At 52.6% G+C, this 26,086-nt stretch overlaps 7 protein-coding genes across 7 annotated transcripts; 3 read left to right on the forward strand and 4 right to left on the reverse strand.

Moving 5' to 3' along the window:
• Positions 1 to 322: 322 nt before the first annotated feature.
• SMAC4_03226 (uncharacterized protein) lies at positions 323 to 3,782 on the reverse strand. Its single transcript, XM_003349589.2, has 3 exons — positions 3,470 to 3,782; positions 2,913 to 3,148; positions 323 to 2,825 (listed from the first exon to the last, which is right to left on the reverse strand). The coding sequence occupies exons 2-3, from the start codon at positions 3,122 to 3,124 to the stop codon at positions 638 to 640; spliced, it is 2,400 nt and encodes a 799-aa protein (XP_003349637.2). The 5' UTR covers positions 3,125 to 3,148; positions 3,470 to 3,782; the 3' UTR covers positions 323 to 637.
• Positions 3,783 to 5,943: 2,161 nt separating this feature from the next.
• On the reverse strand, positions 5,944 to 7,998 carry SMAC4_03227 (uncharacterized protein). The gene is made up of 3 exons (XM_003349590.2): positions 7,146 to 7,998; positions 6,850 to 7,087; positions 5,944 to 6,794 (listed from the first exon to the last, which is right to left on the reverse strand). The coding sequence occupies exons 1-3, from the start codon at positions 7,871 to 7,873 to the stop codon at positions 6,309 to 6,311; spliced, it is 1,452 nt and encodes a 483-aa protein (XP_003349638.1). The 5' UTR covers positions 7,874 to 7,998; the 3' UTR covers positions 5,944 to 6,308.
• Positions 7,999 to 8,352: 354 nt separating this feature from the next.
• Positions 8,353 to 12,039, forward strand: SMAC4_03228 (uncharacterized protein). Its single transcript, XM_066089910.1, has 4 exons — positions 8,353 to 9,241; positions 9,318 to 9,529; positions 9,609 to 11,170; positions 11,225 to 12,039. Exons 1-4 carry the CDS (start codon positions 9,197 to 9,199, stop codon positions 11,617 to 11,619), a joined length of 2,214 nt encoding a protein of 737 aa, XP_065946242.1. The 5' UTR covers positions 8,353 to 9,196; the 3' UTR covers positions 11,620 to 12,039.
• A 486-nt stretch (positions 12,040 to 12,525) lies between these two features.
• SMAC4_03229 (uncharacterized protein) lies at positions 12,526 to 15,070 on the forward strand. Its single transcript, XM_003349592.2, has 4 exons — positions 12,526 to 13,454; positions 13,523 to 14,094; positions 14,149 to 14,237; positions 14,300 to 15,070. Exons 1-4 carry the CDS (start codon positions 13,325 to 13,327, stop codon positions 14,874 to 14,876), a joined length of 1,368 nt encoding a protein of 455 aa, XP_003349640.1. The 5' UTR covers positions 12,526 to 13,324; the 3' UTR covers positions 14,877 to 15,070.
• A 343-nt stretch (positions 15,071 to 15,413) lies between these two features.
• SMAC4_03230 (uncharacterized protein) lies at positions 15,414 to 16,660 on the reverse strand (the record flags this gene model as incomplete). Its single annotated transcript, XM_066089911.1, has 4 exons — positions 15,414 to 15,751; positions 16,009 to 16,088; positions 16,304 to 16,408; positions 16,637 to 16,660. The coding sequence occupies 4 exons, from the start codon at positions 16,658 to 16,660 to the stop codon at positions 15,604 to 15,606; spliced, it is 357 nt and encodes a 118-aa protein (XP_065946243.1). The 3' UTR covers positions 15,414 to 15,603.
• Positions 16,661 to 17,871: 1,211 nt separating this feature from the next.
• On the forward strand, positions 17,872 to 21,896 carry SMAC4_03231 (uncharacterized protein). Its single transcript, XM_003349594.2, has 5 exons — positions 17,872 to 18,386; positions 18,490 to 18,574; positions 18,631 to 18,752; positions 18,825 to 20,430; positions 20,484 to 21,896. Exons 1-5 carry the CDS (start codon positions 18,210 to 18,212, stop codon positions 21,590 to 21,592), a joined length of 3,099 nt encoding a protein of 1,032 aa, XP_003349642.1. The 5' UTR covers positions 17,872 to 18,209; the 3' UTR covers positions 21,593 to 21,896.
• A 118-nt stretch (positions 21,897 to 22,014) lies between these two features.
• On the reverse strand, positions 22,015 to 23,987 carry SMAC4_03232 (uncharacterized protein). Its single transcript, XM_003349595.2, has 2 exons — positions 23,604 to 23,987; positions 22,015 to 23,514 (listed from the first exon to the last, which is right to left on the reverse strand). Exons 1-2 carry the CDS (start codon positions 23,823 to 23,825, stop codon positions 22,498 to 22,500), a joined length of 1,239 nt encoding a protein of 412 aa, XP_003349643.1. The 5' UTR covers positions 23,826 to 23,987; the 3' UTR covers positions 22,015 to 22,497.
• Positions 23,988 to 26,086: the final 2,099 nt, after the last annotated feature.

The raw sequence follows: 26,086 nt of genomic DNA on the forward strand, positions 1-26,086 counted from the left end.
CAATCCTTTATCTTATCATCTTATATAATCGGAACAAATGGAAATATGCTACAGTAGAACTGTGCGGCACGTGCCTCGGCTCGTGATACCCCTCGTCGTGACCGCGACCGGAACTTGAACCCATCACATCAAGTATTTTCAAGCAACCCAGGAGTCTGCAACGACAATGAATATTTCTTCCATAATCATCTCCAAAGACACTCCACCCGCACGTCCAGATTATTGTTATGGTATCGACCCGCAACGGCAGTCAACGCACGACTTCAGTGTTCAATCATCTTCACAAAAAACACACCCAACATGGAAGCATCTAAAGTTCTGCGATGAAATATTTCTTTCATTCTATCATAATATCCAAAGAAACAACACTCATTCCCCATCTCCGACTCGTTCTCATGGTATCAACCCCAACCCCCGACCCAAATAAACCTTAAACACCGCCCAATGCAACCAGACTCCGAGTCCCTCATCCCCATTTTAACTCTTTAAGATACATACACAAAAAACAATCTGAGCCGTTGATCAATGATCGTTAAGACAAAAAAAAGAAAAGAAACAGTTCCCCGCCCCTAAAGAAGTTGAAACACAAAACTCGAATCAAATCATTATTAAAAACCCCATTTTTCATCATCCTAAATCACTGCACATTCAAAAATAAATCATCCCCCCTCCTCGTCGGCGTCAACTCCGGCACCCAGCCAGGAGTGATCGGCGGCGGCGGAAAGTCCACGAACCGCTCATTGGTGTTGTTGGGGTTACCACCGTACGGGTTTTGAGACGGCAGGGTTGCCCTAGCGTTGTTGTTGTTGTTGTTGTTGTTGCCCCAGTTCTGAGCTTGGCCTTCTTGCCAGTACTGTTGTTGCTGTTGCTGTTGCTGCTGTTGGCCATCTCTAGCCCACCCCTTTGCGGGTCTGCCGATGCTCTTGTTAGAGCTGCTGTTGGGGTTGGGGTTGAGGGCAAGTGCTGCGGCCTTTTCGGCACCGAGGCGCTTGGTGAGCAGGGAAGAACTGTTGGTTCTTGTGTGTTGGTGCTGAGCTCCATGCTGATGCTGGTTCTGCTGCGGTTGGGCTGGCTGGGCAAAGATGGGCCATGATCGTTGAGGCTGTTGGGGTCTGTATTGACGCTGCTGCTGCAGCAGCATCTGAGCCTCATAGTGTCCCTGAGAAGGACGGAAGTAGGTGGGCTGCTGCTGTGCTCGTTGAGCTTGCTGCAACTGGCGTTGCTGCTGCTCCCACTGGCGTGGCGATGGGGCACGGTAGTAGTATGCAGAGCCCTGTCCCTGTCCTTGTGGGTGTTGTTGCTGGCCATTCCAATAGCCATTGGGGCCAGTAGCTACTGAGCTTTGTCTCCTCTGGGGTTGCTGGCGCTGCTGTTGCTGGTGCTCAACCGGCACGGCAATCGGGAAACGTCCCTCGGGGGATCCAGTCCTCGTCTGTCCAGGGTTCTTGTTCCTGTTTGCGTTAACAACAGGAGCGTTCATGGGCCTCGACATGCCGACCATCAACTGAGGTGTTCCATGGGGAACTGCACCCATGCGGAATGCCTCGTTATCTCGCTCTTCCGGGGTCACGATCCTGATGGGAAACCGTCCCTGTCCCTGAGCTTGGCTTTGTCCCTGCTGCTTGGACATGCGCTTGGAGTTGCGCCTGGGGGGTTCGGGACCGGAAGTACCACTGCCCAGAGCCTGTTGAGCATCGCGAAGCTGCTGCAGGCCCTCATTCACATTCTTTTCCTGCTTGTGAATCTTGGGATATGACACCGGTGACTTTCCGTTAGAAAGAGGGCTCGGCGAGTACGGCGATTCCGCCACGGGGGAAAGATCCTGGCTATCATCTTCTTCGTCTCCCGACTCGATCTCTGTGGCAGAGTCCTGGGACATCCGACGTTGCCGGGTCGTCCTCTTGACGGACTTGCGCTTGGTTTTGGTGCCTGTCAAGTTCCTCCCGTTGTTGTTTGCAGACGGCGCTGACGAAGGCATAGTGGGCATGGGGTTCTCCGGGCCAGGTACCACGGTCAGAGGAGCGTTGTATTCAGAGTAGACGCTGGATGCCACGTTATCCCGGGCATGTGCATCATCTCTCATGGCAACAGGTGATTCCACAAAGGCATCCTGCTCCCGCTCTCTGGAGGGTACTCTAAGGGGAGCCACGACCATGCCGGGTGTGTACGGCATATAAGCCCTTTCGGCCTTCGTCTTGTCTTGCGGGCTTGGCAACTCGACAGAAGAGGTTGGGTATGGTGGCATTTGGTTCTTGGATCCCGCGCCTACAGTGGAGTTTCTGAGGACCCAGTTGCCCTTCTTATCAGCAAAGTAGTAGGTGGTTGCCGATTGAGGATCACTTGGCGGCGGACGCCAAATAGCAGTACCCGACCTGCTCTCTCCTTCGCCATCCTCTGCAAACTCGGTAATGACACTATCTCTTCCGGTCAGAGGCGCAGCGTTGGGAGCTGGGGCAGGAACAGCCCTCGGGATAGCGGCTGGGACAGCAGCGGGCATTGATGGATTCTTCGGAATAGCCAAAGTCAAGTTCGGCTTTGGCGTCTCCTTCCTACCAAGTGGCGTCTGGGTCCGGGAAGCCGGAGTGATTACCATGGCTGGCGGCAAAGCAGGCATGGGCAGAATAGGGGCTGCGCCGGCAGTAGCTCTGGTCACTGTAGGTCTGGGAGAGTTTGACGCCGAAGCGGATCCAGGCATGATCGCCAGACCAACGCCGTCCGCCCTCGGTGCTTTCGTGGGCCTAAACGGAGGAGTGCCCGGTTGCGAAGACGAAGGAATTCTCTGGATCGGATAGCTGATGCCCAGCAAATCGGGACCGGTGATGCTTCTGCGGCCGAAACTCTTGAACGAGTCCCTCATCCTGTTGAATCCCTTCTCCGGATCCCGGGAACCCATTCTCTTGCGGCGCGCGCACTTAGCCAATAGTACAAGCGCTGCACCCAGAGCCACAACCGCCACACAACCTATCGTGATCCCAGCAATCTGAGCGCTGGTGAGTTGCGGTGATTGCTTTTCAGCGGGCGCCCCAGCCGGAGCAGATACGCCTGATGTACCTGATGTGGCCGGCGCTGTTGTGCTGGAAGCCGTGGGTTCCACACTTGGAACGGAGCTCGGACTCGTGCTCATGATTGAGGTTTGAGCCGTGCTGGACTCAATACTGGTCGTGGAAGTAAGTCCTGAACTTGATGTTGTTGTATGCGTGCTCGGTGAAGCTGTAGCAGTGGTGGAGGCAGGAGCCGCTGATTTCGTTACTGTCGAAAGTGCGGCACTGCCAGTGCCTTTTGTTAAAGTTGGAGCAGCAAGGTTCCCTGCCCCCGTTGGGAGGATCAGAGTTGCCACAATAACATCGTGAGTCCTCGACGCCGAGTCATCAACACTGTCGCAGATATTATACGCCTTTGTTGTTGCTTGAACTGCCATCAGTCAGCCTCCCACCCACCTCGCACCAGAATCTGATATCAAATCACTTACCACCAGCCGTAGTGTCCTTGCAGTTTCCCAACTCCTTCTCGCCAATCATGCAGGCTACTGCTCCCTCCCCTAGTGTATATCCTCCGCCGCCTGTCTGCTTGCACATGCATCGTAAAGATGGGGTCTTTCCTCCACAGGTGAGATCGAGGTTTGCTGATATCCATGATTGGAAGCATGGCCTCGCGCACGTCGGCACGGTTTCTACTATCGATGTCGGTATTTGCGGTTCGGCTGCTTGAGCGACTGCTGAGATGGTCGTCCATAGTAAGCCCAAGCACAAGAATGGCTTGAAGGCCATAGTACTGGGCAACATCTGGAGGTGAGGTTAGTGATGAGATTCGGAGACTGATCATGGAAGACAACGCCCGCGCCCCGACTTCAGCAACATATCGTGATATTTGGTTGAAAGGAGAGAAGGTGTTCCTTGCTCCAGTCCAGGTTCCCTTTCTTTCTTGGATCCCTCCCTCTCAGTCCACTTCGAGTAGCTATTGACCTGTTATGCTGGCCCAGTGGCGAGATCAATGGTGCCGGATTCAGTATCCAATGACGTGGGAAGCCGAACCAACAGACCTTCGGGCGGTTGGAATGCAAATCGCATAACAAGATGTACGAAGAAACCAACTTACCGAGCTTAAATGAGATTAAAAATTAAGAGGAGATGACCAGCATCTCCGCGTCGAGTAATGGGACCAAGGAAAATTCGAAACTAAGGAAAAGGCGTTGGGCCGGGAAGAACGGATGCCGTATTGTATGTGATGATTATCGAACCCGAAACAAACAATGTGAATGCATGAAGTATATCGTGATGTAAGAAGCGGCCGAAGGAGGGTGAGCTGATGTCGAGAAATGCTGATTATGAAACGGGAACCGAATGTGATAGGAGAGGAAACACACAGAAAACACACAAGAAAAAGAGATGTGGAAATGATGATATTGAAGGAAGGATGAAGATGGTACCTGGGAAAGAAAAGAGAAAATCCGAGAGAGGAAAGTCTTGGATGAGGCTTGAACGCCATGTGTCACACTCCACTCGGGGTCCTATACAAGGTAACCAGCCTCGACACTCACGAGCCATGCCATCATCATGTGTACCACAAAGTCAAAAGCAGTAAAGTCCCGGTGTGCTGCGCTTAACGATACCAGCAATCTCGTCGCCATCCTGGCCGTGGCCAATGACTTTGAAGTCGTACCCATGCCACCTACCCGCAGAGACGCGCTAGAACTCGTGAGTAGTGAGTACCCTGTACCCGACGACTGAGGAGTCCGAATCGCCAGCTGGGGTCTATTGGACCTCTGGCTATGGCATCATTGCGTGTAGGACATGAGAGACGTTCCATTGCAGGCATGGCTTCGACGGTGTTCATATCCCTTGCACAAGGTGGCTGACGAATGGAGCAGTAAAGAGAAACAGGCGATCTGAGAAGAGGCACCTGTCCTGGGTAAAATTCAGGTCCGCCGTCCTTTCATTGGTCTCAAAATATGGCAGATCTATTTCGGGCGCCATGATATCCGGAATTGCACATGGGTGCCAACGGCGGGGAGGGTGAGAAACACTGTGGCGGTTCTCCAGTCGACTGGCCAAAGTTGGTATGCAGGAACAACACCCGCAGATAGATGAATGGCTGTGAAGGCTCGGAGCTGGGAAGAGGTGGGCGAGTGAGAGACTGACGCCGGGTACGCGCTTGGTTGGCGCTTAAAGCGTAGGCGAGACCCCGGACACGCCCAAGGGTGGTGGGCGCCAACAGGCCAACGACGCTATTCCCGTTCGGGTACCACCCCAGATTCTCACGAGCCACAACGCTCGCCTCAACGATCCAGTGTTTTGTGCATACGGCTCGCGGGCCGATCACGTGGAGCTTCCCATATAAATGTCCAGTGTCTCATCCAAGATCTCAGATTGTGAGCTTGAGGTTGTCTTCATCAGCCCAAGCCACCAAGTCTGCATTTTCACAGCCACATACTACCACTCTGACGAACAAGGCAACAAGCACCTTAATAACGACTGCGGGACTGCGATACTGAGCTACAATGATTTATACACAGCTCCAGCTAACACGCATCCATATCCGAGCTCACGGACCGAGTGAATCCAGATAAATACCGTTGTCAAGGGAGATGTGCCGTATGGTACACCTTTGCTGGATCACAAAGACGACCAAGTGCCGAGCCTGCCGTCGTGTTAATTGGTGTAAAACTGCGTACAGTATTCATCGCGTTGGGCCATAAAAGATAGCCGGTCCTGGCTTGACGGGATCCATGCCATCCAGCTGGACGCGAACCATACCGAGGGCCGTGCTCGATCCTGAGAGGTGCTCTAACATTCATCATGAAGCCGACATATAACTACATATCACGACGGTTGAGTCGCAGATATATAAGCCTCCGTAGCCCCATTTCACACGAGACACTATGCACCTGAAAAATTATGATACCCTGGCGCCTACCGGTAGGCATCCTGGTGTACCATGGTCGGGTAGTATTAAACACGTCTTGGACGATTTTGTTAACTGCAAAGTAATCTGGCTTTCGCCCACTGTTGGTATCTCTTTGATCTAAACTCCCAATTTTCCATTTTCAATGACAGAATATGCGCATCATGAGTTCACTCCCATATACCGTTTCCGACTGTGCTTCCCATAACTTGATGCCGCAGCAACGATGAAAAGACATGATCCCTCGCCTACGCTAGATGATTCAGTTGATAAACTCCTTATGCAACAGCTTACCACCATCTGCTAACCTGCGGCGTTTGCGGCAGCATCGGCGATGGAGAGAAAAACGACTTCAACGCCTTCAACGACTTGGAATCCTCTTCGACACTCATTGATCGGCCAGATACCTAAACGGCCGAATCAGTAGCGCTGGGAACGTACTCCGCCTGGGCCCTGCTCGACTTGATAACTTCCTGCACCTTCCTCTCGGTATCATCCAGGTCATTAGGATCCAGCTGGATAAGGTCGATTCCGTAGAATTGTGCGATCTGGGAAAGCGCCTCGTAGCTCCTGCGGTCGTGGACAAAGCTGATCGAGACACCAACACGACCGAAACGACCGGTACGACCAATACGGTGAAGGTAGGTCTCCGCGTCCGGCTCCCTCTCGCCCGGTCCCTTCATCGGAATGTCGTAGTTGATGACCATGGACACACTGGAAACATCAATACCACGCGCCAGAACGTTTGTGGTGATGAGGACCTTGGAACGTCCGGAGCGGAATTCATCGAGAAGAACATCACGGCTTTGGCCTTCGTAGGCACCGTGAAGGGCCGAAACCTTATGGCCATCGGCTTCCATGCGCTTCTGGATCTCGTTGGCCGTCTCTCTCGTCTGGGGGAAAGCACGTTAGCAAAAGCATGGCAGCAGCATTCGAGGGAAAACATACCCTGACGAAGATGACGGATGAACCAATGGTCATGAGACCATAGAGCTTGCAGAGAATGTCGTATTTGTCCTTCTCAGTGGGGCAGTCCATGAACATCTGTGAAATGCCCTTGACCGTAAGCTCCTTGTGCTTGAGCTTCATCTGGTTGGCGTTGGGTGCGAAGCGCTCGGCAAATCTCAGAACCTTGTCGGGGAACGTCGCAGAGAAAAGGAGGATCTGAATGGTCTTGGGGAGGAGGCTACTCAGCGTCAGTTCCGATCAAGGTTGCATAACACATCTGTTTAGACTGTACTTACCTCTTGACGCGGACACACTGATCACCCAGGCCCTGCTGGTCAAGCATGTTGTCGGCCTCGTCAATAACAAGAACCTTCAACTGCGAGGTGTCAAACTGCCTGCGCTTGCAAAGGTCCATGACAGTTCCCGGAGTTCCAACGACGACGCTGCCTCTAACACCGGTCTCGCGCGAAATGGCACCAGGAATGGCGGCCTCAACAATCAGGTTCTCGCAGAACTGACCAATGGTCTGAATAACGGTCTGGATCTGGCGGGCAAGCTCTCTGCTGGGAGCAAGCAGAAGGGCTTGGGGCTGGTGGGGCTTGGACAGGTCGATGCGGGAGAGAACAGTAAGGACGAAAGCGGCAGTCTTTCCAGTACCGGATTGAGACTGGGCAATCATGTTGCGGGGAGGGTCGGAGAGCATGAGAGGAAGGCACTTCTCCTGGACCTTGGAGGGCTTCTTGAAGTTGATGGCGAGCAGACCACGGTTGACAGCCTCGGGAAGACCCAGCTCCTCAAACGAGCTGACGGAGTAGAGGGGGCTTTCGGTGTCATTCTGAAGATCGCTCAACTTAATCTCGACTTCGTACTCGTTCTTGACAAGGTTGCTCTGGCTCTCTTCGATGGAGGTTTCGTTCTCGGGGGCCTTGGGCTCTTCGGACGCAGGGGCAGGCGCGGGCGCAGCCTCGGGAGCGGCAGCCGGAGCCTCGTCGGGCTTGGTGATGCGGCTGGCGAGATCGGCCATTATGACGTCGTATTTGGGAGGGACTGCTGGCAATCATCAAAATTGCAAGGTCAGTACGATGAATATTTCGTTTCCTCCTCCCAGTACTCCGGCTATCGCAAGGAGCTGAGACGTGGGTGAGCCAAGATTCAAGCTGCGCTTAGGTTCGTCAGGTCTTGATGCCCCGCGTCCCAATTCAACGCGCCAGACCAAGGCCGCAGGAGACGGCGCAGACAGTGGCAAGCTTACCGCAGGGAGAGTTCTTGTTGGATCAAACAACTTGGATCTTTCAGACAGACGTCCGAATACCTGGAATGTTGAGCTGTCGGTGACCACAAAGCAACTGCCAGCAGTGGTTTGTGGGCGGGAGAGAATGCGAAGAAAAGAAAGCTGTCGGCAGAAAGAGATTCTGGCAATGGCAGGGTTGACTGGCGAGGAAGTCGCGACGCCGTCAAACCACTCCCCAGCAATAGTGGGGCATCTGCATCTTCCAGTTGGTACCTTGCCCTGGAGTGGACGCTGGCAGGATGCCCTGACACTGCTGACAGGCCTGAATGGACAAAGCACGAGCCAGCACCTGCAGCGTGGCTTGGTGGGGTCATGAATCGTTGGGTCTCGGTTCCTTCCTTCGTTTTGGCGGCTTCAAGTCCATTTGTTTCTTTCGGCCAAACGAGGTTTCTCTCTGCGTCTTGTGAATTCTCCTCCTTCAATAACGATATCTTGCTTCCTCATCAGTTTCCATGCAGTTAACGCACACTGCCTAGACCGCACTATTGTGGCACCGGCCAAGCCGCAGGTCCGACGGCACAGCTGGGGCCTTCTTAATTGAGTAGCCACCAGCCCCCCATTCCACGTTGCCATTCTCATTATCATCACCCAAGCGCAGTGGGCATTCATCGTACTACCAGCTCTCGCCGGCTGCTCGGGCTACGGTGTACGGACCGGGATAGCCAGCCGATTTGCACTCACCTTCAGCTGTTGGAGGGGTACCTGACCTCCTACCTTCTCTTGCTTCCTTTCTTTGCTCCTACTTGTAGTTGCTTGTCCCTTACGCTACATCTGTCGTGCTCTTTCTTCCACTTTAAACACACCCGCTCGTCGATCCCGTCTTCTCGGCCGCGTTCCTCAAAGACCCAACGGGTTCCTGCCTCCACTTGTACACACCCAGGAACAGCACAGCGTGATCGATTCATCATTCGATCTAGACAGACAGACCGACAGCTGACGGCGCAATCCACTCATCTTCCCCCGAAGACCGAATTGCATGTTTACCCGAGTTCTCCTTTGCATGGTTATACACGACGACAACTCTCCATATTAAAGGAAACTACTAAAAAAAAAACCATGGCCGAGGTGGAAATTGCGCCATCCTTCGGCACAGTCCTCAAGGTTGTCATTGTCTTTCCTGGCCGGCTCAGAGGCTTTCGCTTACGGCTGTGGCCTTGACTAACATGCTCTTACGCAGGATGGCTTCAAACCGGCCAATGTCTATGTGGCCAACAACATTGCCTTCTTCGACGATGTCCAAGCTTACTTTCGCGAACGGAGCGCCGCCGAGAAACGATATAGTGCCGAGCTCAGCGCGATAGCAAAGAAGTACTACGACAAGAAAGCCAAAAAGTCAACGAGCTTGAGTGTCGGCGATACCCCTACAATGACCCCTGGGTCCCTTGAGAGGTACGACAATGTGTTGGAACATGGTCACATTTGCTTGGGTGTTCTATGCCAGCTGACTGACGGGTTTCCGTGTAAATAGTGCCTCGATGACTACATGGTCTACGATCCTAACGAAGCTTGAACTGGTCGCCAGCGAACACGACCGTCTCGCGACCGAGTTTGTCACCAAGATTGCGGACCCGATCAAAGACGTGGCCATGAAACTGGATGCGCAACGCAAGCGCCAAGTCGAATATGCTGAAAAGCTCGAAAAAGAAAAGGAAGTCCAGTATGCCGCACTGCAGAAAGTCAAGACCAAGTACGACTCGGTATGCCAGGATGTCGAGAGCAAACGCAAAAAGTCAGAGTCAGCATTCGACAAGGCAAAGGCGCAAAGTTCGTTCCAACATCAGCTACAAGAGATGAACAACACGAAGAACACCTACCTGATCGCCATCAACGTTACCAACAAGCAAAAGGAGAAGCACTACCACGAATTCCTTCCCGAAGTCATGGACAACCTGCAAGATATTGCCGAGTTCCGCACAATGAAGTTGAACGGGTTCTGGTCTGAAGCCACTCAGCTCGAGTTTTCCATGCTTCAGAACTGCAGTGGTGAGGTTGATCACATGGCCAAGGAGATTGTGCGGAATGAACCTCAGCTAGATTCGATGATGTACATGCAGCACAATACAGGCGCTTTCCAGGAGCCTCCCGACAAGGTCTTTGAGCCAAGCCCAGTATGGCACGACGACGAGTCCATGGTTACGGACGAGCCAGCCAAGATCTATCTGCGCAACGTGCTGAACAAGTCAAAGGGCCAACTCGGGGAATTGCGGCGCGAAGTTGATAAGAAGAGGCGAGAAGTGGAAGCAGCAAAGCGAGCGAAACAGAGGGTGCTAGAAGGGACAGAGCAAACACAGGATGAGTTCTTCGTTCTCACACAGCTCTTTTTGCAGCAAGAGGACCTGCATCAGGTCGACCGGAAGCGGTTGACAGCAGAGGTCGAGACGTCTACGATTACTTCAGCCGTTGGTGACGTGACACTGGGTGCCAAGAGCCACAACTTCAAGTCGCAAACCTTCAAGATTCCCACCAACTGCGACTTGTGCGGAGAGAGGATGTGGGGCTTGACAGCCAAGGGCTTCGATTGCCGGGACTGCGGGTATACTTGCCATAGCAAATGCGAGATGAAGGTGCCAGCGGAATGCCCAGGGGAGCTGAACAAGGAGGAGCGTAAAAAGTATAAGCAGGAACGACAAGAGCTGGCCAACCAGCTGCTCAAGCCTACCGCATCGTCGAGCCATGTTAACGAGATGCCGGATCTCACTCGGTCAAACACAGTCAGCTCTGTGCGTTCTGGGTATGCGGCCAGCGCTCAAAGATCGATTTCGGGGCCCATTTCTCCTGGCGACGATGCCCCTCCAGATGTTCCTAATACAAGGCCACCGGCAGCCTCCCCAGCACCGTCTAGTGCACCCCGGAAGAATCGCATCCTGGCTCCGCCACCGCCCGCATTCATTAGCGAACTGCCAGGAAGCGCGCCTAACGGTGGTGGGCATCAGGAACAAAAGGCAAAGATGCTCTACACCTTCGAGGCTGGAGGTGAGGGCGAACTCTCGGTGCCCGAGGGAAGAGAACTCGTGGTCTTGGAACCAGATAGTAAGTACCGTTGCTCTTGGGTTGATTGATACGAGTAGCTTACACAACCTTTAGCTGGAAGCGGGTGGACAAGGGTGCGGGCGGGCTATAAGGAAGGCAATGTACCGACATCATACGTCGAGATACTACCACCGTCTACTCCTACGGCTCTCGTACCACAGCACACGGGCCAATCGGGCCGGCCGCCATCGACTTACTCCAACAGCGGCTCATCCATCGCGGCATCGACGAAGAAGAAGGGACCTGCAGTGGCACCAAGACGTGGAGCCAAGAAGCTGCAGTATGTTGAGGCGCTGTACGATTATCAGGCTGGTAGCGACACGGAGCATAGCATGGCTGTGGGCGAGAGATTCGTTCTGATCAAGGAGGACCAAGGAGACGGGTGGGCAGAGGTCGAGAAGGGAGGAGTGACAAAGAGTGTCCCTGCGAACTACGTCCAGGTTGTCTAGTATACCTCTCGATGCGCTTCCCAGGGCTCAAGACAGGTTCGTTTCGACACTGGATTGACCTCGGCGATGCGATGCGATAGCTCACCGGTCTGGCTGTGAAGATTGGATTCGCTTATCACCCAATGGATACGGGAAAACCTTCAATTACATTCGTCAGGCACTTGAGAAGATCTCTCGGGCCCTTATTTGTACATCACCTTTCAACTGCGACGTTGGTATAGGAGTGTTCTTGTTGATTGGCAGTCAGCTTGGTTCTCCCTTTTTCGCCCTTCTCGTTACCCCTTTTTTGTTGTTTGGGGTACCCCTGCCAAGAGCACGGGTTCCTGAAACGATATGACGTAGCTCGTGCATGGACGTCTTCCAATTCCTCTCCGGTGTTCCTCGTCGACAAGCCACTTTCACTCCAAAAAAAAAAAGCTTCAAGCTTGTGCATTGTCGTGAGTTCAAGCTTTCTTTGCCAAGGGCGCCAGTGTTTCGGGTACCAGATCCGCTCTTGGGAGCTTGTTCATCCCAGCTTACACTACATTCGCCTCTTATTACGAGCCAGACACTTTTGGAGACTCGACTTCCCGGAGTGAAGGTCCAGCAGAACTCCACCATTTTTGTTTACCCACGGGATGTTAAAACGGAATCCATACAGCAAACGGAACGAAGAATGCGGCAAGACAGATGTGTGCCAGGGAATCTCTGTCATTCTTGCGAATTGGATTTTAGCGCTTTGGTAAGCCACTCTCGTCCAACATGCCCCAGAGACGACATGGTTTTGTTGGGAGTGCTCGAGTTATCCACGTCAGTTCTATAATTATTCCACACTCCTACCATATGTAGTGTACGACGCTGAATGGCTTGCATATCGAATGAAACTCGTTATACACCTCGTGAGCGAGACAAATGCTCCAGATATCTCGGTGCAGCACGGAAGATCACTTCTCGATGCGTGGATGTTGATCTCGAGAGATTTGCAGGAGAGAGTTGCACAGCCTTCCACCTTGAGGCAACACTAAATCTGATGTTCTGCGCTGGCAGTGGAAAAACATGAAACAGACACAGGTAAATCTTGAACATCCCGTCAATCTGTTTCCCTCCGGAGGAATGACCGGGACTCTTCCAAATCTGCAAACCTTGAACCATGGGCCATTATGCGTCCAAAATGTCCAATGCCAGGTACCGATACCGTCTGATCACCACTACAACTCCACCAGGACACTCTCCGGTCATTCTTGTGAAGGGACACGGGAAGGGATGAACAATGCGCTTGCCAACCTAACAAACTGAATGGCTGGCAATCGACCTCCTGATTTCTTGTGGTGACACGGCCTGCTTTTTATGTGCTCCTCTCCCCCTCCTTCGTCTCATTCCAGTTGCCCTTTCCTCCAAGAGCACTTTCCACTCTCAACAACATTTCCGTGCTTGAAACGGTTTCCCCTCGTTACACAGGCTGTTTGCCCAATTCCCTCGTTCGTCTTTGATCGCACACGCATCAAGACTATTCCATTCTGATTATTTACCGCTTCTTCACTTTGTGTTGTTGCTTTAATCATTCGATATCTAGCCCATTTTGGACTTTCTTGCTGTGCCTTCTTCCCAACAGCAGTAACGCCCCACCCCGCCTTCATACCTACATTTCGCAGACCGATAACTGTTATTGACTCACAATCTATTCGCCTACACATCACATACTCGACAAAGTATTTGCGGCGCCAAAATGAAGTCTATCAGTTTGATGTTGGCGTTGGCCTCCATCGCCAGCCTCAGTGCAGCGACCCCAACGCCAACCGAGCAGCAGCAGCCGAACAAGAGGGCTGACCTCCCTGCTGTCACAGTCTCCGGAAATGGTGAGCGGTTCTGCCTTTGGAAGATGTGGCGTTCACATCAGCGGGAATACTAACGCCTTCGTGTATAGCCTTCTGGAAGGGCAAGGAGCGCTTCTATATCAGAGGAATCGATTACCAGCCCGGAGGATCGTCCGGCATGATAGATCCCCTAGCCGATACCGACATGTGCAAGCGCGACGTTGCCGAATTCAAGAAGCTGGGAGTCAACACTATTCGTGTCTACATGGTGGACAACTCCAAGAAGCACGACGAGTGCATGAAGCTCTTGGCCGATGCTGGGATCTATGTCGTTATCGACGCGAACAGTCCCCTTTACTCGCTCAACCGCTTCGACCCCCACCAGTCGTACAATGACAAGTACCTCCAGAGCGTTTTCGCCACGATCGACGCTTTTGCCGAGTACGACAATACCCTTGCCTTCTTCTCGGGCAACGAGGTCATCAACGATGTGGTCAACAGCACTCTGGCAGCCAAATATGTCAAGGCCACCACTCGTGATATGCGCCAGTATATCGGCAACCGTGGTTACAGGAAGATTCCTGTTGGATACTCGGCTGCCGATGTCTCCCAGAACCGCATGCAGCTCGCCAACTACATGAACTGCGGAACTGATGACGAGAGAAGCGACTTCTTCGCCTTTGTAAGTTTTCCTGTTGGCCCAATGTGCAGGTCGGAGCCTAACCGTGAGATACAGAACGATTATTCCTGGTGCAGCTCGAACTTTGAGGACGCCGGCTGGGACCAGAAGGTGAAGAACTTCACTGGTTACGGCCTTCCCATTTTGTAAGCCTACCCCTCTCTCCGAGAAACTTGCAAAGCCAGCATAATCTGACTCTTCTCAACAGCCTTTCTGAATATGGTTGCATCACGAACACCCGCGACTTTGGCGAGATGGAGGCTCTCATGAGCGATAAGATGACTGGCGTCTACTCGGGAGGTCTCATGTACGAGTACGCCTTGGAGGAGAACGGATACGGGATTGCCAAGCTCGGACCTGGAAGCAAGGTTGAGGAGAAGCCCGAATTCGCCAACTTCGCAAAGGCCATGAGCAAGTATCCGGCGCCTACTGGTGATGGCGGCTTCAGCAAGACTACCAAGGCCGCTGCCTGCCCTACCAAGGACTCCAACTGGCTGGTTGACTCTACCAAGCTGCCTGCTATGCCCGAGGGTGCCAAGAAGTTCATGAAGGACGGCGCTGGCACTGGCCCCGGTCTCAAGGGCGAGGGCTCTCAGCAGGCCCAGGGCACTAGCACTGGCGATGCGGAACCGGGCTCTGGATCTTCTACCAACACTGCTTCTCCTTCCAGCAGCGAGAGCGATAGTGCCGCAGGCACCCGCAGTATCGGTCCCGTTGACAAAGCTCCTTTCGTTGTCACCGCACTGGCCATGCTCTTCACCTTCACCGGTGCCCTTCTTGTCTAAGGAAGTGGTGTAGTTTGAAGTTTGCCAAATCTACTGGCCCATGATGATGCTCAGAAGAGCTATCGGCGAGTTGCATTGCGGAATACCATGTACAATATAGAATAATGTCTTTTGTCTCTTGAACCCTCGTTTTAGAAACGTGACAACTGTGACCCACCATGGTATTTTCGAATGGGGGTTTACATTGCAAACCACCTACATGTAGAACATTGCGAAGAACAGATCGCACTAGCATACTTTTCTTTGAGCAGTCTCACTTGTGATGAGTTGAGCCAAACTAGTGACTGGCAACATACTTCCATGTAGTGGTGACTGAGACCACTTCATTTTTTGCTTGGAAGAAGGGGTTTTAACTTGTGTGTATATGTTACGTTCTCATCTATATCCAAGTTTCATTCACCTTCTATGGTAACAGCCCGGAGTTCCCATTCACCTTCAACCCTTTTTTAGCCCCTATCAACAGTCTTACTCATCCATCACCCATCATCCCCCATCCTCCCTCTTCTTCTTCCTCCTCCTTCTCGTAACGCTCAACACTCAAGGCCAGTCACAGCTCTTCCCCACCAAATCCGCCAACTTCTCCAACCACACCTTATCGACCTCATCAAACCCGTTCAGCTCCGCGCAATCCACGTCAATGATGGCCACCACCTTGTCGTCCACGACGATGGGGACAACAATCTCGCTCTTGCTGTCACCGTCGCAGGCGATGTGGCCGGGGAAGGCGTCAACGTCGGGAACGAGCTGGGTGGTCTTGGTCGAAGCGGCGGCGCCGCATACGCCCCGGCCAAAGGCGATGGTTTGGCAGGCTACCTTGCCTTGGAAGGGGCCGAGGATGAGTTCGGTGGTGGAGGAGTGGTTGAGGGTGTAGAAACCTGTGGATACTAGTTAGCTGGGGTTTGGAAGGGAGGAGTAAGCAGTAAGTGGTGTGGAGTGTGGCGAGGAGATGGGATGGAACGGGATCTACACAGTAGGGGGAAAGAATAGGTGGGTGGCTTGTTGGGAAGAGGCGTAGAACTATTCAGGTCGGATAAGGGGAAAGTTATAGAGTGAAACGGGAAATGTTGAAGGGGCTTATAATTTGAAATGGAGAGAAGCAAGTTCTTAATCACAGATGAAGATAAGTACTCACCAGCCCAGTTGACCTGGTTGCTCGGAGCAGGAAGTGACTTGAAGGCGTGCCAGAGAAGGGCAGCGCAGTTGGACAAGTTGCTGTTTGAACATGAAGTTGCGTTAGTAATTGGTCATCTCTTGTACTTCTGCTATGCTAATTGCAAAGGATGCTTTGAGCAAGGGTTGTGGGGTACACGGAGGAGCTAAAGTTGACTTACCAAACCTAATGTATGTGAATGATTCAGGTCACCTTGTTAGACAATGTTTCTTTTTGATATTGTTTGTGCGCAAAATGGCTTGGTTTATCATCATACCCAGTTTCTCTGCTCATAGAAGAGACCTTCAGCCTGGTCGAGAACCTGCTGGTAGGCCTCTTCCTTGGTGAAGTTGGCAGCAAAGTTGGAAGCGTCGGCGTGGACCTACGCATGTACCATTGAGAATGGATTAGTCTAAGCGGATTCTGAAGTTGCAGTAGCTAGTAGCTAAGATGTGTGATGGGGAGACAACCGTTTGAGAACATCATGATTAAATAGCTAGGAACTGCTCACGAACCATTTTGACTTGATATTATGACCTGTTTTGCCTATGTACAAATCGTGGAATTCGAGTATTGAAGAGTGACGGTGTTGGACCACGAAGAAACCGACCTTGAACTTTTTGAGATTTGTCATTCTTTCATTTCCGAATCTGGGGAAGTGGGGCCGGATGGCGCTGACGTGCTCCGGACCCCGGTCCGTGCGGGACCACCGCTGTACCGGCAGCCGATGGGCCGTTCCGAATGGCCCCCGGTGGATTCACGGATTTTGCTCCGCACCAGCACCGGATTGATTCACTAGTCCGGTAAACCGCGAGAGATTGGAGAGAATGATGTGAAAACACGGGTGACCGCTCTTCGTACTTCATCAAGTAGAAAGCTTCAGTTCAAGACCTTCCTCACTATTCTATGCAGACGGACCGCGGATCTCCTACCAGAGTGGCCTCGCTGGTCCTGATATGTCGTTTGAGGTAAACCGAGCCATGATTCAGAGAGATTCCCAACTGGTCCCTGATAAAGTACGAAGACATTATGCAGTATAGCAGTGTGAGCCATCGTCGAGTCATCGCTGAGTGATGCAGTGGTTGGTTCGATGGACATGGTTCGTCATTTCCACGACTCATTGAAGCAACCAGTCGGCCGTTCACAGTTCCATTTCATTCGTTGGAGATATCTTCTGATATTCAGCCTTATGCCGCAATCTAGGAATATGTTACTCCACCAAGGAAGATATGTGTCTTCAGAATAATCCTCTCGTTGCGTTTCCGCCTTTGGCGTCGAGAACATTGCTGTTTTAGGGTTATTACATGGTCCCGTCGCTCGTCTCTGCGTCGTATCCATGCTTGAAAATGGTATCGTCCTCGCTATGTCGCATTTGCCTCCGCCACTCGCTTATCAAGTATTTCGGTGCATTCCTATGAATAGCCCATCATTTGGACTTCATGTTGAAGTAAAGTGAAAGGTAAGAGGTCTGATTGATGGTTGAATAAGGAATGGAAGAAGTTCGGAGGGGTCCCTGAGATGGGAGCTTCGCTTGCCAAGACTTTAATCGCACCTGTCGAGCCCCACCCATCCGTTTCCCGGCGCCCAGTCCCACCCGTCCCTCTTTCTGCATGCACCTACTTGGTACAGGACTGGGAGAGGTATGTACATGTTCAACCTGGAAACATCAGGATGGCAATCAGTTGGAAGTCACAACGACTCCCCTTTCACTTCTCTATTCGATCCCATAGTTCATTCATCTGGGTTATCTTACACCCTCCTCCCGTATTTATTACAGCCAGGCCTTCAAATCCGCCACCTGATACCATACAGCTCTTACGAATACAATCATTGCCGTGGCAACCAGCGGATTAATAGCTGCCTGAGGCATAACAGAAAACCTCTTAGGCATCCCAACGCGAAGACAGTGGACAGGGGCGCCAAGAGCTGTGGCCCGTGACGTGAGCGACGCGCGACACGGGAATTTTTGTGTCTTGGCCTGGGACTGGACCCCGGCTGGCAAGCACTGTAGCAGTGCCGCTGGAGAGGTGTGGTAGCCTTGTTCATCTTGAAGGGTGTCCGCCGCCACCGTCACCGAGCACGCAGCCCCTCGCAAAAAAGCACAACTTCGCCCAAACACAAACCTCTGCTGTTTTGATTGTTTCTGCCATCTTCAATCGCGCGCCGCTGTGCCGTCGCTCATCATGGCAGACATCAAAATCGACAGCAAGGTCTTCCAGGAGCGCGTCTCGCACTTCTACAATGCCTGGAAGGCCGACAAGCGCTCTGGAGATGCCCTCTTCGGGGGCGTCTCCTCCATCGTCGTTCTGATGGGCAAGGTCGACGAGAACCCCGAGTTTCACAAGAACAACGCTATGCATGTGAGTTGTGCCCACTTGGAGAGTTTCCGTTTGGCGCGCTGTGGCTGTGCGTCCGGTGCGCCATCCTAGTCAAAAGACAGCTGCTGATAGCTCCTACGTACAGTTCTGGCTGCTAGGTTACGAGTTCCCGACGACCCTCATGCTGTTTACCCTCGACACCATCTACATTCTCACCACCCAAAAGAAAGGTTCACTTGATCCTCCCGACCCGACCACACCGATAAAACATCTGACACTTTAATAGCCAAGTACCTCGACCAAGTGAAGGGCGGTAGGTACCCGGTTGAGGTCCTCGTGCGAGGCAAAGATGCCGCCGAGAACGAGAAGCTTTTCGTCAAGATCACGGATGCCATCAAGGCCGCGGGCGTAAGTTACATCATGCTCTGGACGCAAATCAAGTTCTTGGCGCAGTTCTAACAAACTCTCCCCTCGCTACAGAAGAAGGTTGGCGTCCTTACCAAGGACACCTCCAAGGGCCCCTTTATCGACGAATGGAAGAAGGTCTACGCCGATAACTGCGAGGATGTGGAGGAGGTTGATATTGCCCAGGCTCTGTCTGCAGGCGCTTTCTCCGTCAAGGATGAGACCGAGCTTCGCGCCATGCGCACCTCGTCCAAGGCTTGCGTTGCCCTCCTGACCCCTTACTTCCTCGACGAAATGTCCAATATCCTCGACCAAGACAAGAAGATCAAACACAGCGCGCTAGCCGATAAGGTCTTCAACAAACTGGAAGACGACAAGTTCTGGAAGACTGTCGAGCTGCCCAACCGACAAAAGCTCCCGGCTGACCTTGATCCCGAACAGTTGGACTGGATCCTTGGTCCTATCGTGCAAAGTGGTGGCAAATTTGATCTGAAGTGGCAGGCTGATTCGGACAATGATGTTCTCCACCCGGGAATTATCATTGCGGCCATGGGCCTCAGATACAAGTCCTACTGTTCCCAGATTGCCAGAACATTCATGGTCGACCCCAACAAGTCCCAAGAAAGCAACTACAAGTTCCTACTTGCTGTCCACAACCTTATTCTCAAGGAGATTCGGGATGGTGCCACTATCAAGGACGTGTACAACAAGGCCTACAGCTTTGTGCGGTCCAAGAAGCCCGACCTTGAGAAGCACTTCCTCAAGAATGTCGGCTTTGGCATCGGCCTCGAGAACAAGGATCCGACTTTGATTCTTAACAGCAAGAACACCCGGACACTCAAGGATGGCATGACGCTGGTTGTCACCACCGGTTTCAGTGATATCCAGAACCCCAACCCCCAGGATAAGAACAGCAAGGTTTACTCCTTGATCCTTACGGATACGATCCGTGTCACAAGCTCCGAGCCGGTGGTGTTCACTGGTGAAGCGCCTGTTGATGTTGACGCGACCTCGTTCTTCTTTAAAGACGAGGAAGAAGCGCAGCCCACTCCAAAGAAGGAGAAACGGGACTCTAGGGTGGGTGCTGTTGCAACTAAGAACATCACCAGCACTCGTCTGCGCTCTGAGCGTAACACCACGGTAGACGAGGACGCGGACAAGAGACGCCGTGAGCATCAGAAGCAACTTGCGCAGAAAAAGCAGAAGGAGGGTTTGGCTAAGTATGCCGAGTCCACCGCCGATGAGAACGGTGTCGAAGTCAAGAAGTTCAAGCGCTTTGAATCTTACAAGCGGGATAACCAGTTCCCGCCCAAGGTCAAGGATATGGGCATCGTCATTGACCAAAAGAACGCGACCATAGTCCTGCCTGTCATGGGCAGGCCCGTACCTTTCCACATCAACACCATCAAGAACGCAAGCAAGAGCGACGAGGGCGAGTGGTCGTTCTTAAGAATCAACTTCTTGTCTCCTGGCCAGGGTGTGGGTCGAAAGGATGAGCAGCCCTTCGAAGACGCATCTGCGCACTTCGTCAGGAGCTTGACCTTCAAATCAACTGATGGCGACAGGTATACCGACATTGCAAACCAAATCGCGAACCTCAAACGAGACGCTGTCAAGAAGGAACAGGAAAAGAAGGATATGGAGGATGTAGTTGAGCAGGACAAGCTCGTTGAAATCAGAAGTAAGTGGCTTACCTGGAGCAATCATCATTAAAACATACTGACCAAATTTTAGACCGTCGGCCCGCCGTATTGGATAATGTCTTCATCCGGCCGGCCATGGAGGGCAAGCGTGTGCCTGGCAAGGTGGAGATTCACCAGAACGGTATTCGCTACCAGTCACCTCTCAGCACAACACAACGCGTGGATATCCTCTTCTCCAACGTTCGCCATCTCTTCTTCCAACCGTGCCAGCACGAGTTGATCGTGATCATCCACATCCACCTCAAGGATCCCATTATCATCGGAAACAAGAAGAAGACGAAGGATGTCCAATTTTACAGGGAAGCTACCGATATTCAGTTCGACGAGACCGGCAATAGGAAGCGCAAGTATCGTTACGGCGACGAGGACGAGTTCGAGGCCGAACAGGAGGAACGCCGGCGCCGCGCAGAGCTTGACCGCCTGTTTAAGTCGTTCGCGGAGAAGATCGCTGAGGCGGGCCGCAACGAGGGCATTGAGGTGGATATGCCACTCCGTGACCTTGGTTTCAACGGTGTGCCGTTCCGCAGTAACGTGTACATCCAGCCCACGACGGAGTGTCTCATCCAGATCACCGAACCACCATTTATGGTCATCACCCTGGAGGACATCGAAGTCGCCCATCTGGAACGCGTACAGTTCGGCCTCAAAAACTTCGATCTGGTGTTTGTCTTCAAAGACTTTACAAGGGCACCATACCACATCAACACCATACCGGTCGAGTCTTTGGAGGATGTGAAGGAGTTCCTCGACTCGTCCGATATCGCGTTCTCAGAGGGTCCACTCAACCTCAACTGGGGTGTCATCATGAAGACTGTCACTGCTAATACCCATCAGTTCTTCTTGGATGGCGGCTGGGGTTTTCTGCAGAACGACAGCGATGATGACGATGCCGAGGAGGAGGAAGAGGAGAGCGCCTTCGAGATTAGCGAGAGCGAGTTGGAGGACGCTTCCGAGTCCAGCGAAGAGGATTCGGAGTATGACTCCAACGCCTCGGAGGAGGCTAGTGACGAAGCCGAAGACAGCGAGGAAGAGGAGGGCGAGGATTGGGATGAGCTGGAGAGGAAGGCCAAGAAGCGTGACAGGGAGAGCGGCTTCGACGACGATGAGGAGCGTGCGGCACCCAAGAAGCGGAGAAAGTAGAGGACTGACTAGACCCGGTCTTCCTCTAATCCCTTCTCACGATATAACAAGGTTAATCAGTTGGCTTTTATTGCCTTGTGAGTTTGCTTATCATGGGAAAAAAGGGATACAAAATCGGGCTTGTGTACAAAGTTTAGCCTTTTCCTTTTTCCTCTTTTTCCTAGGTCGGCGTGGATTTGGTTTTTTTTTGCGCAAAGTCGTCTTTTTCAATGGGTAAATTTGGCTGGCGTGCAAATGGGAAATTATTGTTTGATACGGTAGTCGTATGAACAAAGCAGGTAGTAAGTACGGTGGTATAAACTACTTCTTTCACAACGAACTGGTATCTCATAGTTGATTACTTTCGCCTTCTTTTTTGACTCACGATTGGTTCTAGTACTCACTGAAAGAAGACATGGCAGTTTTAAGAATTGTGTAAATAGATAATGAGTCTCGGGTTCTCACGATATGTCTGTACTAAGAGGTAAAAAGAAAAAATCAAAAAAAAATACGAAAACTAGACCAAACCCAAAGACGCCGTTCAGTTATTGATATCCCAAAAAAGACTGTGAGCGCGTGCTGAACATCAAAACCCAGCGAAAGTGTTTAGAGTCAACAACAGGCAAAGCTCGAAAGGGTGGTTACGGCCGCGCCCACACGCAACGCTCACCCCCTCTCTCCTCTCTCTCTCGCCCCTCCCCCCTCCCTTCTCTTCTTTTGTCCCATTCTATCTCATGGCAAGTTTCGACCGGCAAGCCAGCCCCTGTCTTGACCTCATTGCGCCCGGGTAAGAATTTTCGGAACATCCATCCCTGCCGCCAATAATCCATCCATCCATCCATCTCACAGCATAATTAGGTCTATATTATATCTTCATTCATTGAGCTTTGTCTTATTTCATGGTGAAGTATCCGTGGTTATTTTGTTCATGTAGATCCAGCCTGCGCAGCCGAAGGCTGATTCCATGACAGATACGAGGGGTCGCCCAGCTTACGGGGCTTCCAGATGAAGAAGGACAAGACAAAGTAGACGTCAAGAATGAGGCAGATGCCGCCAACGATGAGGAATATTATCCCTGGCCAGATGTTGCGGGCGCCCATGGCGGTGATGGTGGTGAGGACGATGGACTTGTGGCCGTTGTAGACGGTGGTGTTGAAGTTGTCGACGATCTCGATCCGGTAGTTGCCCGCCTTCATGGCTTCGTGGTCGTTCTTGCGCACCAGCTTGTAGAAGTCCGGAGAGGCGGCCAGCATCATCCAGTTCTGGAAGTCGGCCCAGTTCTTGAGGTCAGGAAGCTTGGTGTCGTTCGTGTAGCCATTGGGCCAGGCTGCCTCCCAGTTGGGTGGGGGGACGATCTCGGAACGCGAGTACTTGGTCTCGCCGTAGAGATCCTTCAATCCTTCCCAACTGATATCACCAGCCTTGTTGGACATGACGTAGTCGGTAGAGTTTTGCTCGTTGTAGGGGTTGGAGAAGGTGTCGTTGAACATGGAGTTGGCCACCACGCCGCACGGGTAGATGACCTTTCCAGTTCCTCGGGGGTCGAGATCCAGTGGCTTGCAGGTCGAGCCGTCAATGACATCCTTGGATACGGCATCGCCCAAGAGTTGCTTGGCGTTGAACGAATTAACGTAGCGACGATGGTTCTGGTAGAAGTTGTTGAGGTGGTAGTAGAAGCTGACGGGCGCCGGGAGTTCCTCGGGAATAGGGAACGAGATAACGCAGATGTTTCTTGGGGCCGTGATACCGCTCCATTCGAAGGTTACGTTTCGCTCCTCAACATGCCATGTCGACATTTTCTTGGGGTCGAGGTTCGGGTGCGTCTCCAGGGCGGATGACGAGAAATGCGACTTGACATTATCGGGTGGAATAGCCGCCTTTATGTCACTTCCTCTGGGCGCATCTTTTAGACAGTCGGTGTAGTCAATACTGAGATCTCGAACCTAACAAGATGGGCGACATGGTCAGCGGCTGGCCGGACACTTTTTGCAAGAGGTGACAGGGGGCACAAAGGGAACCGGGGGAAAAGTACAGTAAAGGCGAGATATGTCAAGTAGGCGCCGAAGCCGAGATAGATGGCGGCAAGGACGGTGAAGATGGAGACGATAAGTTTCGGTGTAAGCACACATTGCCAGGCGCGCATTCGTTGCTGGCGGAAAGCAGTGTTGGGCGGACGGTTTTTAGGAGCATCTGTCTCTGATGAATTGCCGTCCTGGGAGCCATCGCGGCCGCCACGGCGACGGCGAGGTGCCATGATATCGCGTTATTCCAGTGACTGCTGTCGTCGCTAAGAGATCGACAAGAATGAAAGACCAGGAGATGGGCGATTGCGATGATGCAGGTGGAATTTCAAGCCGTTTCAAAGTTGATGATGCGACGGCGGCGCCAGGAACACAACTGCACAGGGAACAGTCTGAAGGCGGGCAATGGAATTGTCAACGGTGCGGTCGACAGTCGGGCGCTACAAGGACGGGACGGGCAGTCCACTGCACCCCGTCGCTGCAAGTCCATGCTCGAGAGTGGAGGGCAGTGGCAGTGGAACGCAAGACGCGGACCCTTCGGCCTTCTGGGGCGCTCCAGCAATGCGAGATGGTCCGTGCCTTCGTCTTGGCAGGGAGGCTGTGATGTTTCCAATCGTGAGTGGGGCACTTTCGTTCTGAAATCCGACCTCCGACTTCAGTTCCACAATCTGAACAGTCTCACGGGATGCCTCACGTGAGCGAAAGCATGTCCTGGCGCTAAGGCAGTAAACGCACGAGCCATTCTCCGCAGCCCCGCACGTCAATCGTCATTTGTTAAAGAGGTTGCTGCTTCGGGAGACAACACTCTGTGAGTGAGCAATTCAACTTCCAGATGAGGTGTCACAGAGTGAGCCGCCAACCTCTATATGTACCACCAACCTCCTTGTTTCACTTTTCTCTCACCGTTCCTGTCCTGCTACTCCAGATTCACCATCCAATTCAAAATCCGTCATCTCAACGACATTGTGTCTTGTGTGTGTACTGCTGGGCTGCCGGGTAGTATCTCGGCCTTTTGCATATCAGTATCTTGATTGCAACATGTTCCATGTCTCATCCGCTCCACTTGGTCTGACGGGGACCGGTCAACCGGACACTACGCTGTATGTACGCCAAAGAGGACGCAAACACTCCGCAAGCATCTCACCCAAATTCCCTCGTGACACTTCTTTTCTGTTAGGCGTGAAAAGACTTGTCTCTTCTTTCAGGTTTCGTAGAACGAAGTGTTGAGACAAAAGTTGAACGGCAGTCGAACGGCATCGAGATCATCATTGGGGATAAGAAACTAACAAGCAACGCCAAGTCTTCGGGGACGGTTGCCACCCGCAAAAAGAAGCGGTTTCTACTTCTCTGGCTCGCAAAACGTTACGAAATGGGTGCCGAGATCTGCAAGAGAAGCCGAAGAAGAAGGACAGCATCAGACTCACACGTCAGACACCCGACGGGGGCCAGACGGGGTCAATGAGGTTACAGCCAACCACATGTGCAACCCCGGCGACAGAACATCTGAATGGCAGGCAATGCGGGCAAACTGGCACCCGAGAAGAGAGCTGGCGCACACGAGGCAGACAATTGGACAGACCACGCAGGGACGCAGGAAGAAGCAAGGGAAGAAGAGGGGGAGAGCCGCATGAGGGCTCGTGCTTGTTTTCTAGAAGGATTCGACAGACTTGAGTGTGTGATCGTGCTTAGCGGAACCTGTGGAGAAGCAGCAAGGAGCCCAAGAGGGGTGGGCCTTGCTCCCACCAGGGAACGGAGGAGGGGATTGCCTTTCAACTGATCCAGTCGCCTCGAATTTGCTGATAGTTCAGTCACTGACTGACGTGGCTCAAAGTGTCGAAAAGGTGGAAGGATGATAGATGAAAGTAATTGCGTGAAAGATTGGAATGAGGAGGGTGAGAAATTGGCATTCGTACCTCTTAAGTCACATCAAATGCCGGCTGCTGAATCAGAGGTAGATTGGTTCTGGAAGGATTACAGAAGCCTTCTGTGACACGGCCCTACCTCAACGGCCAAGCTGTGAGGCGATGGCCGGGAAGGGAAATCGCAGAGAACCCTGCACGCCAGCACGGCAACGGTCAACCGCCAGAGCACCTTCACGACCCAGAACCCCTAGATAGGTAACGAGCGCACTGTAGGGCGGGAACGGCATCACCCACCCCACCCGCCCGCCAAAACCTAAAGCTTCACCTCCTCCACAATCACTCCCCTCCATGCCAGCTCTCCTGCTCTCTGTGCTTCCCGCGCTTCTACTCTCGCCCTTTTTATAACAAAGACAGTCAGAACGCAAGACTCCATTGTCTCATTTCCATTGCCGTGGCCGTCTTGTGGTTGAGCCTTGTTGCCATTTCCATTCCCTTTCCCCGCCATTGCCATCATTTCCACCTCCACCCACACAGCTCCCCGTCGCCTGCTTCGTTCGGCCACCACGCCTCGCCACAGCTGCCTTGCTTCTATCTTGCGTCGCTAACAAGGCAACTCCACTGCAAGCGAGATC

Source organism: Sordaria macrospora, chromosome 2 (genome assembly GCF_033870435.1).
Source record: "Sordaria macrospora chromosome 2, complete sequence".
Classification (NCBI taxonomy): domain Eukaryota; kingdom Fungi; phylum Ascomycota; class Sordariomycetes; order Sordariales; family Sordariaceae; genus Sordaria; species Sordaria macrospora.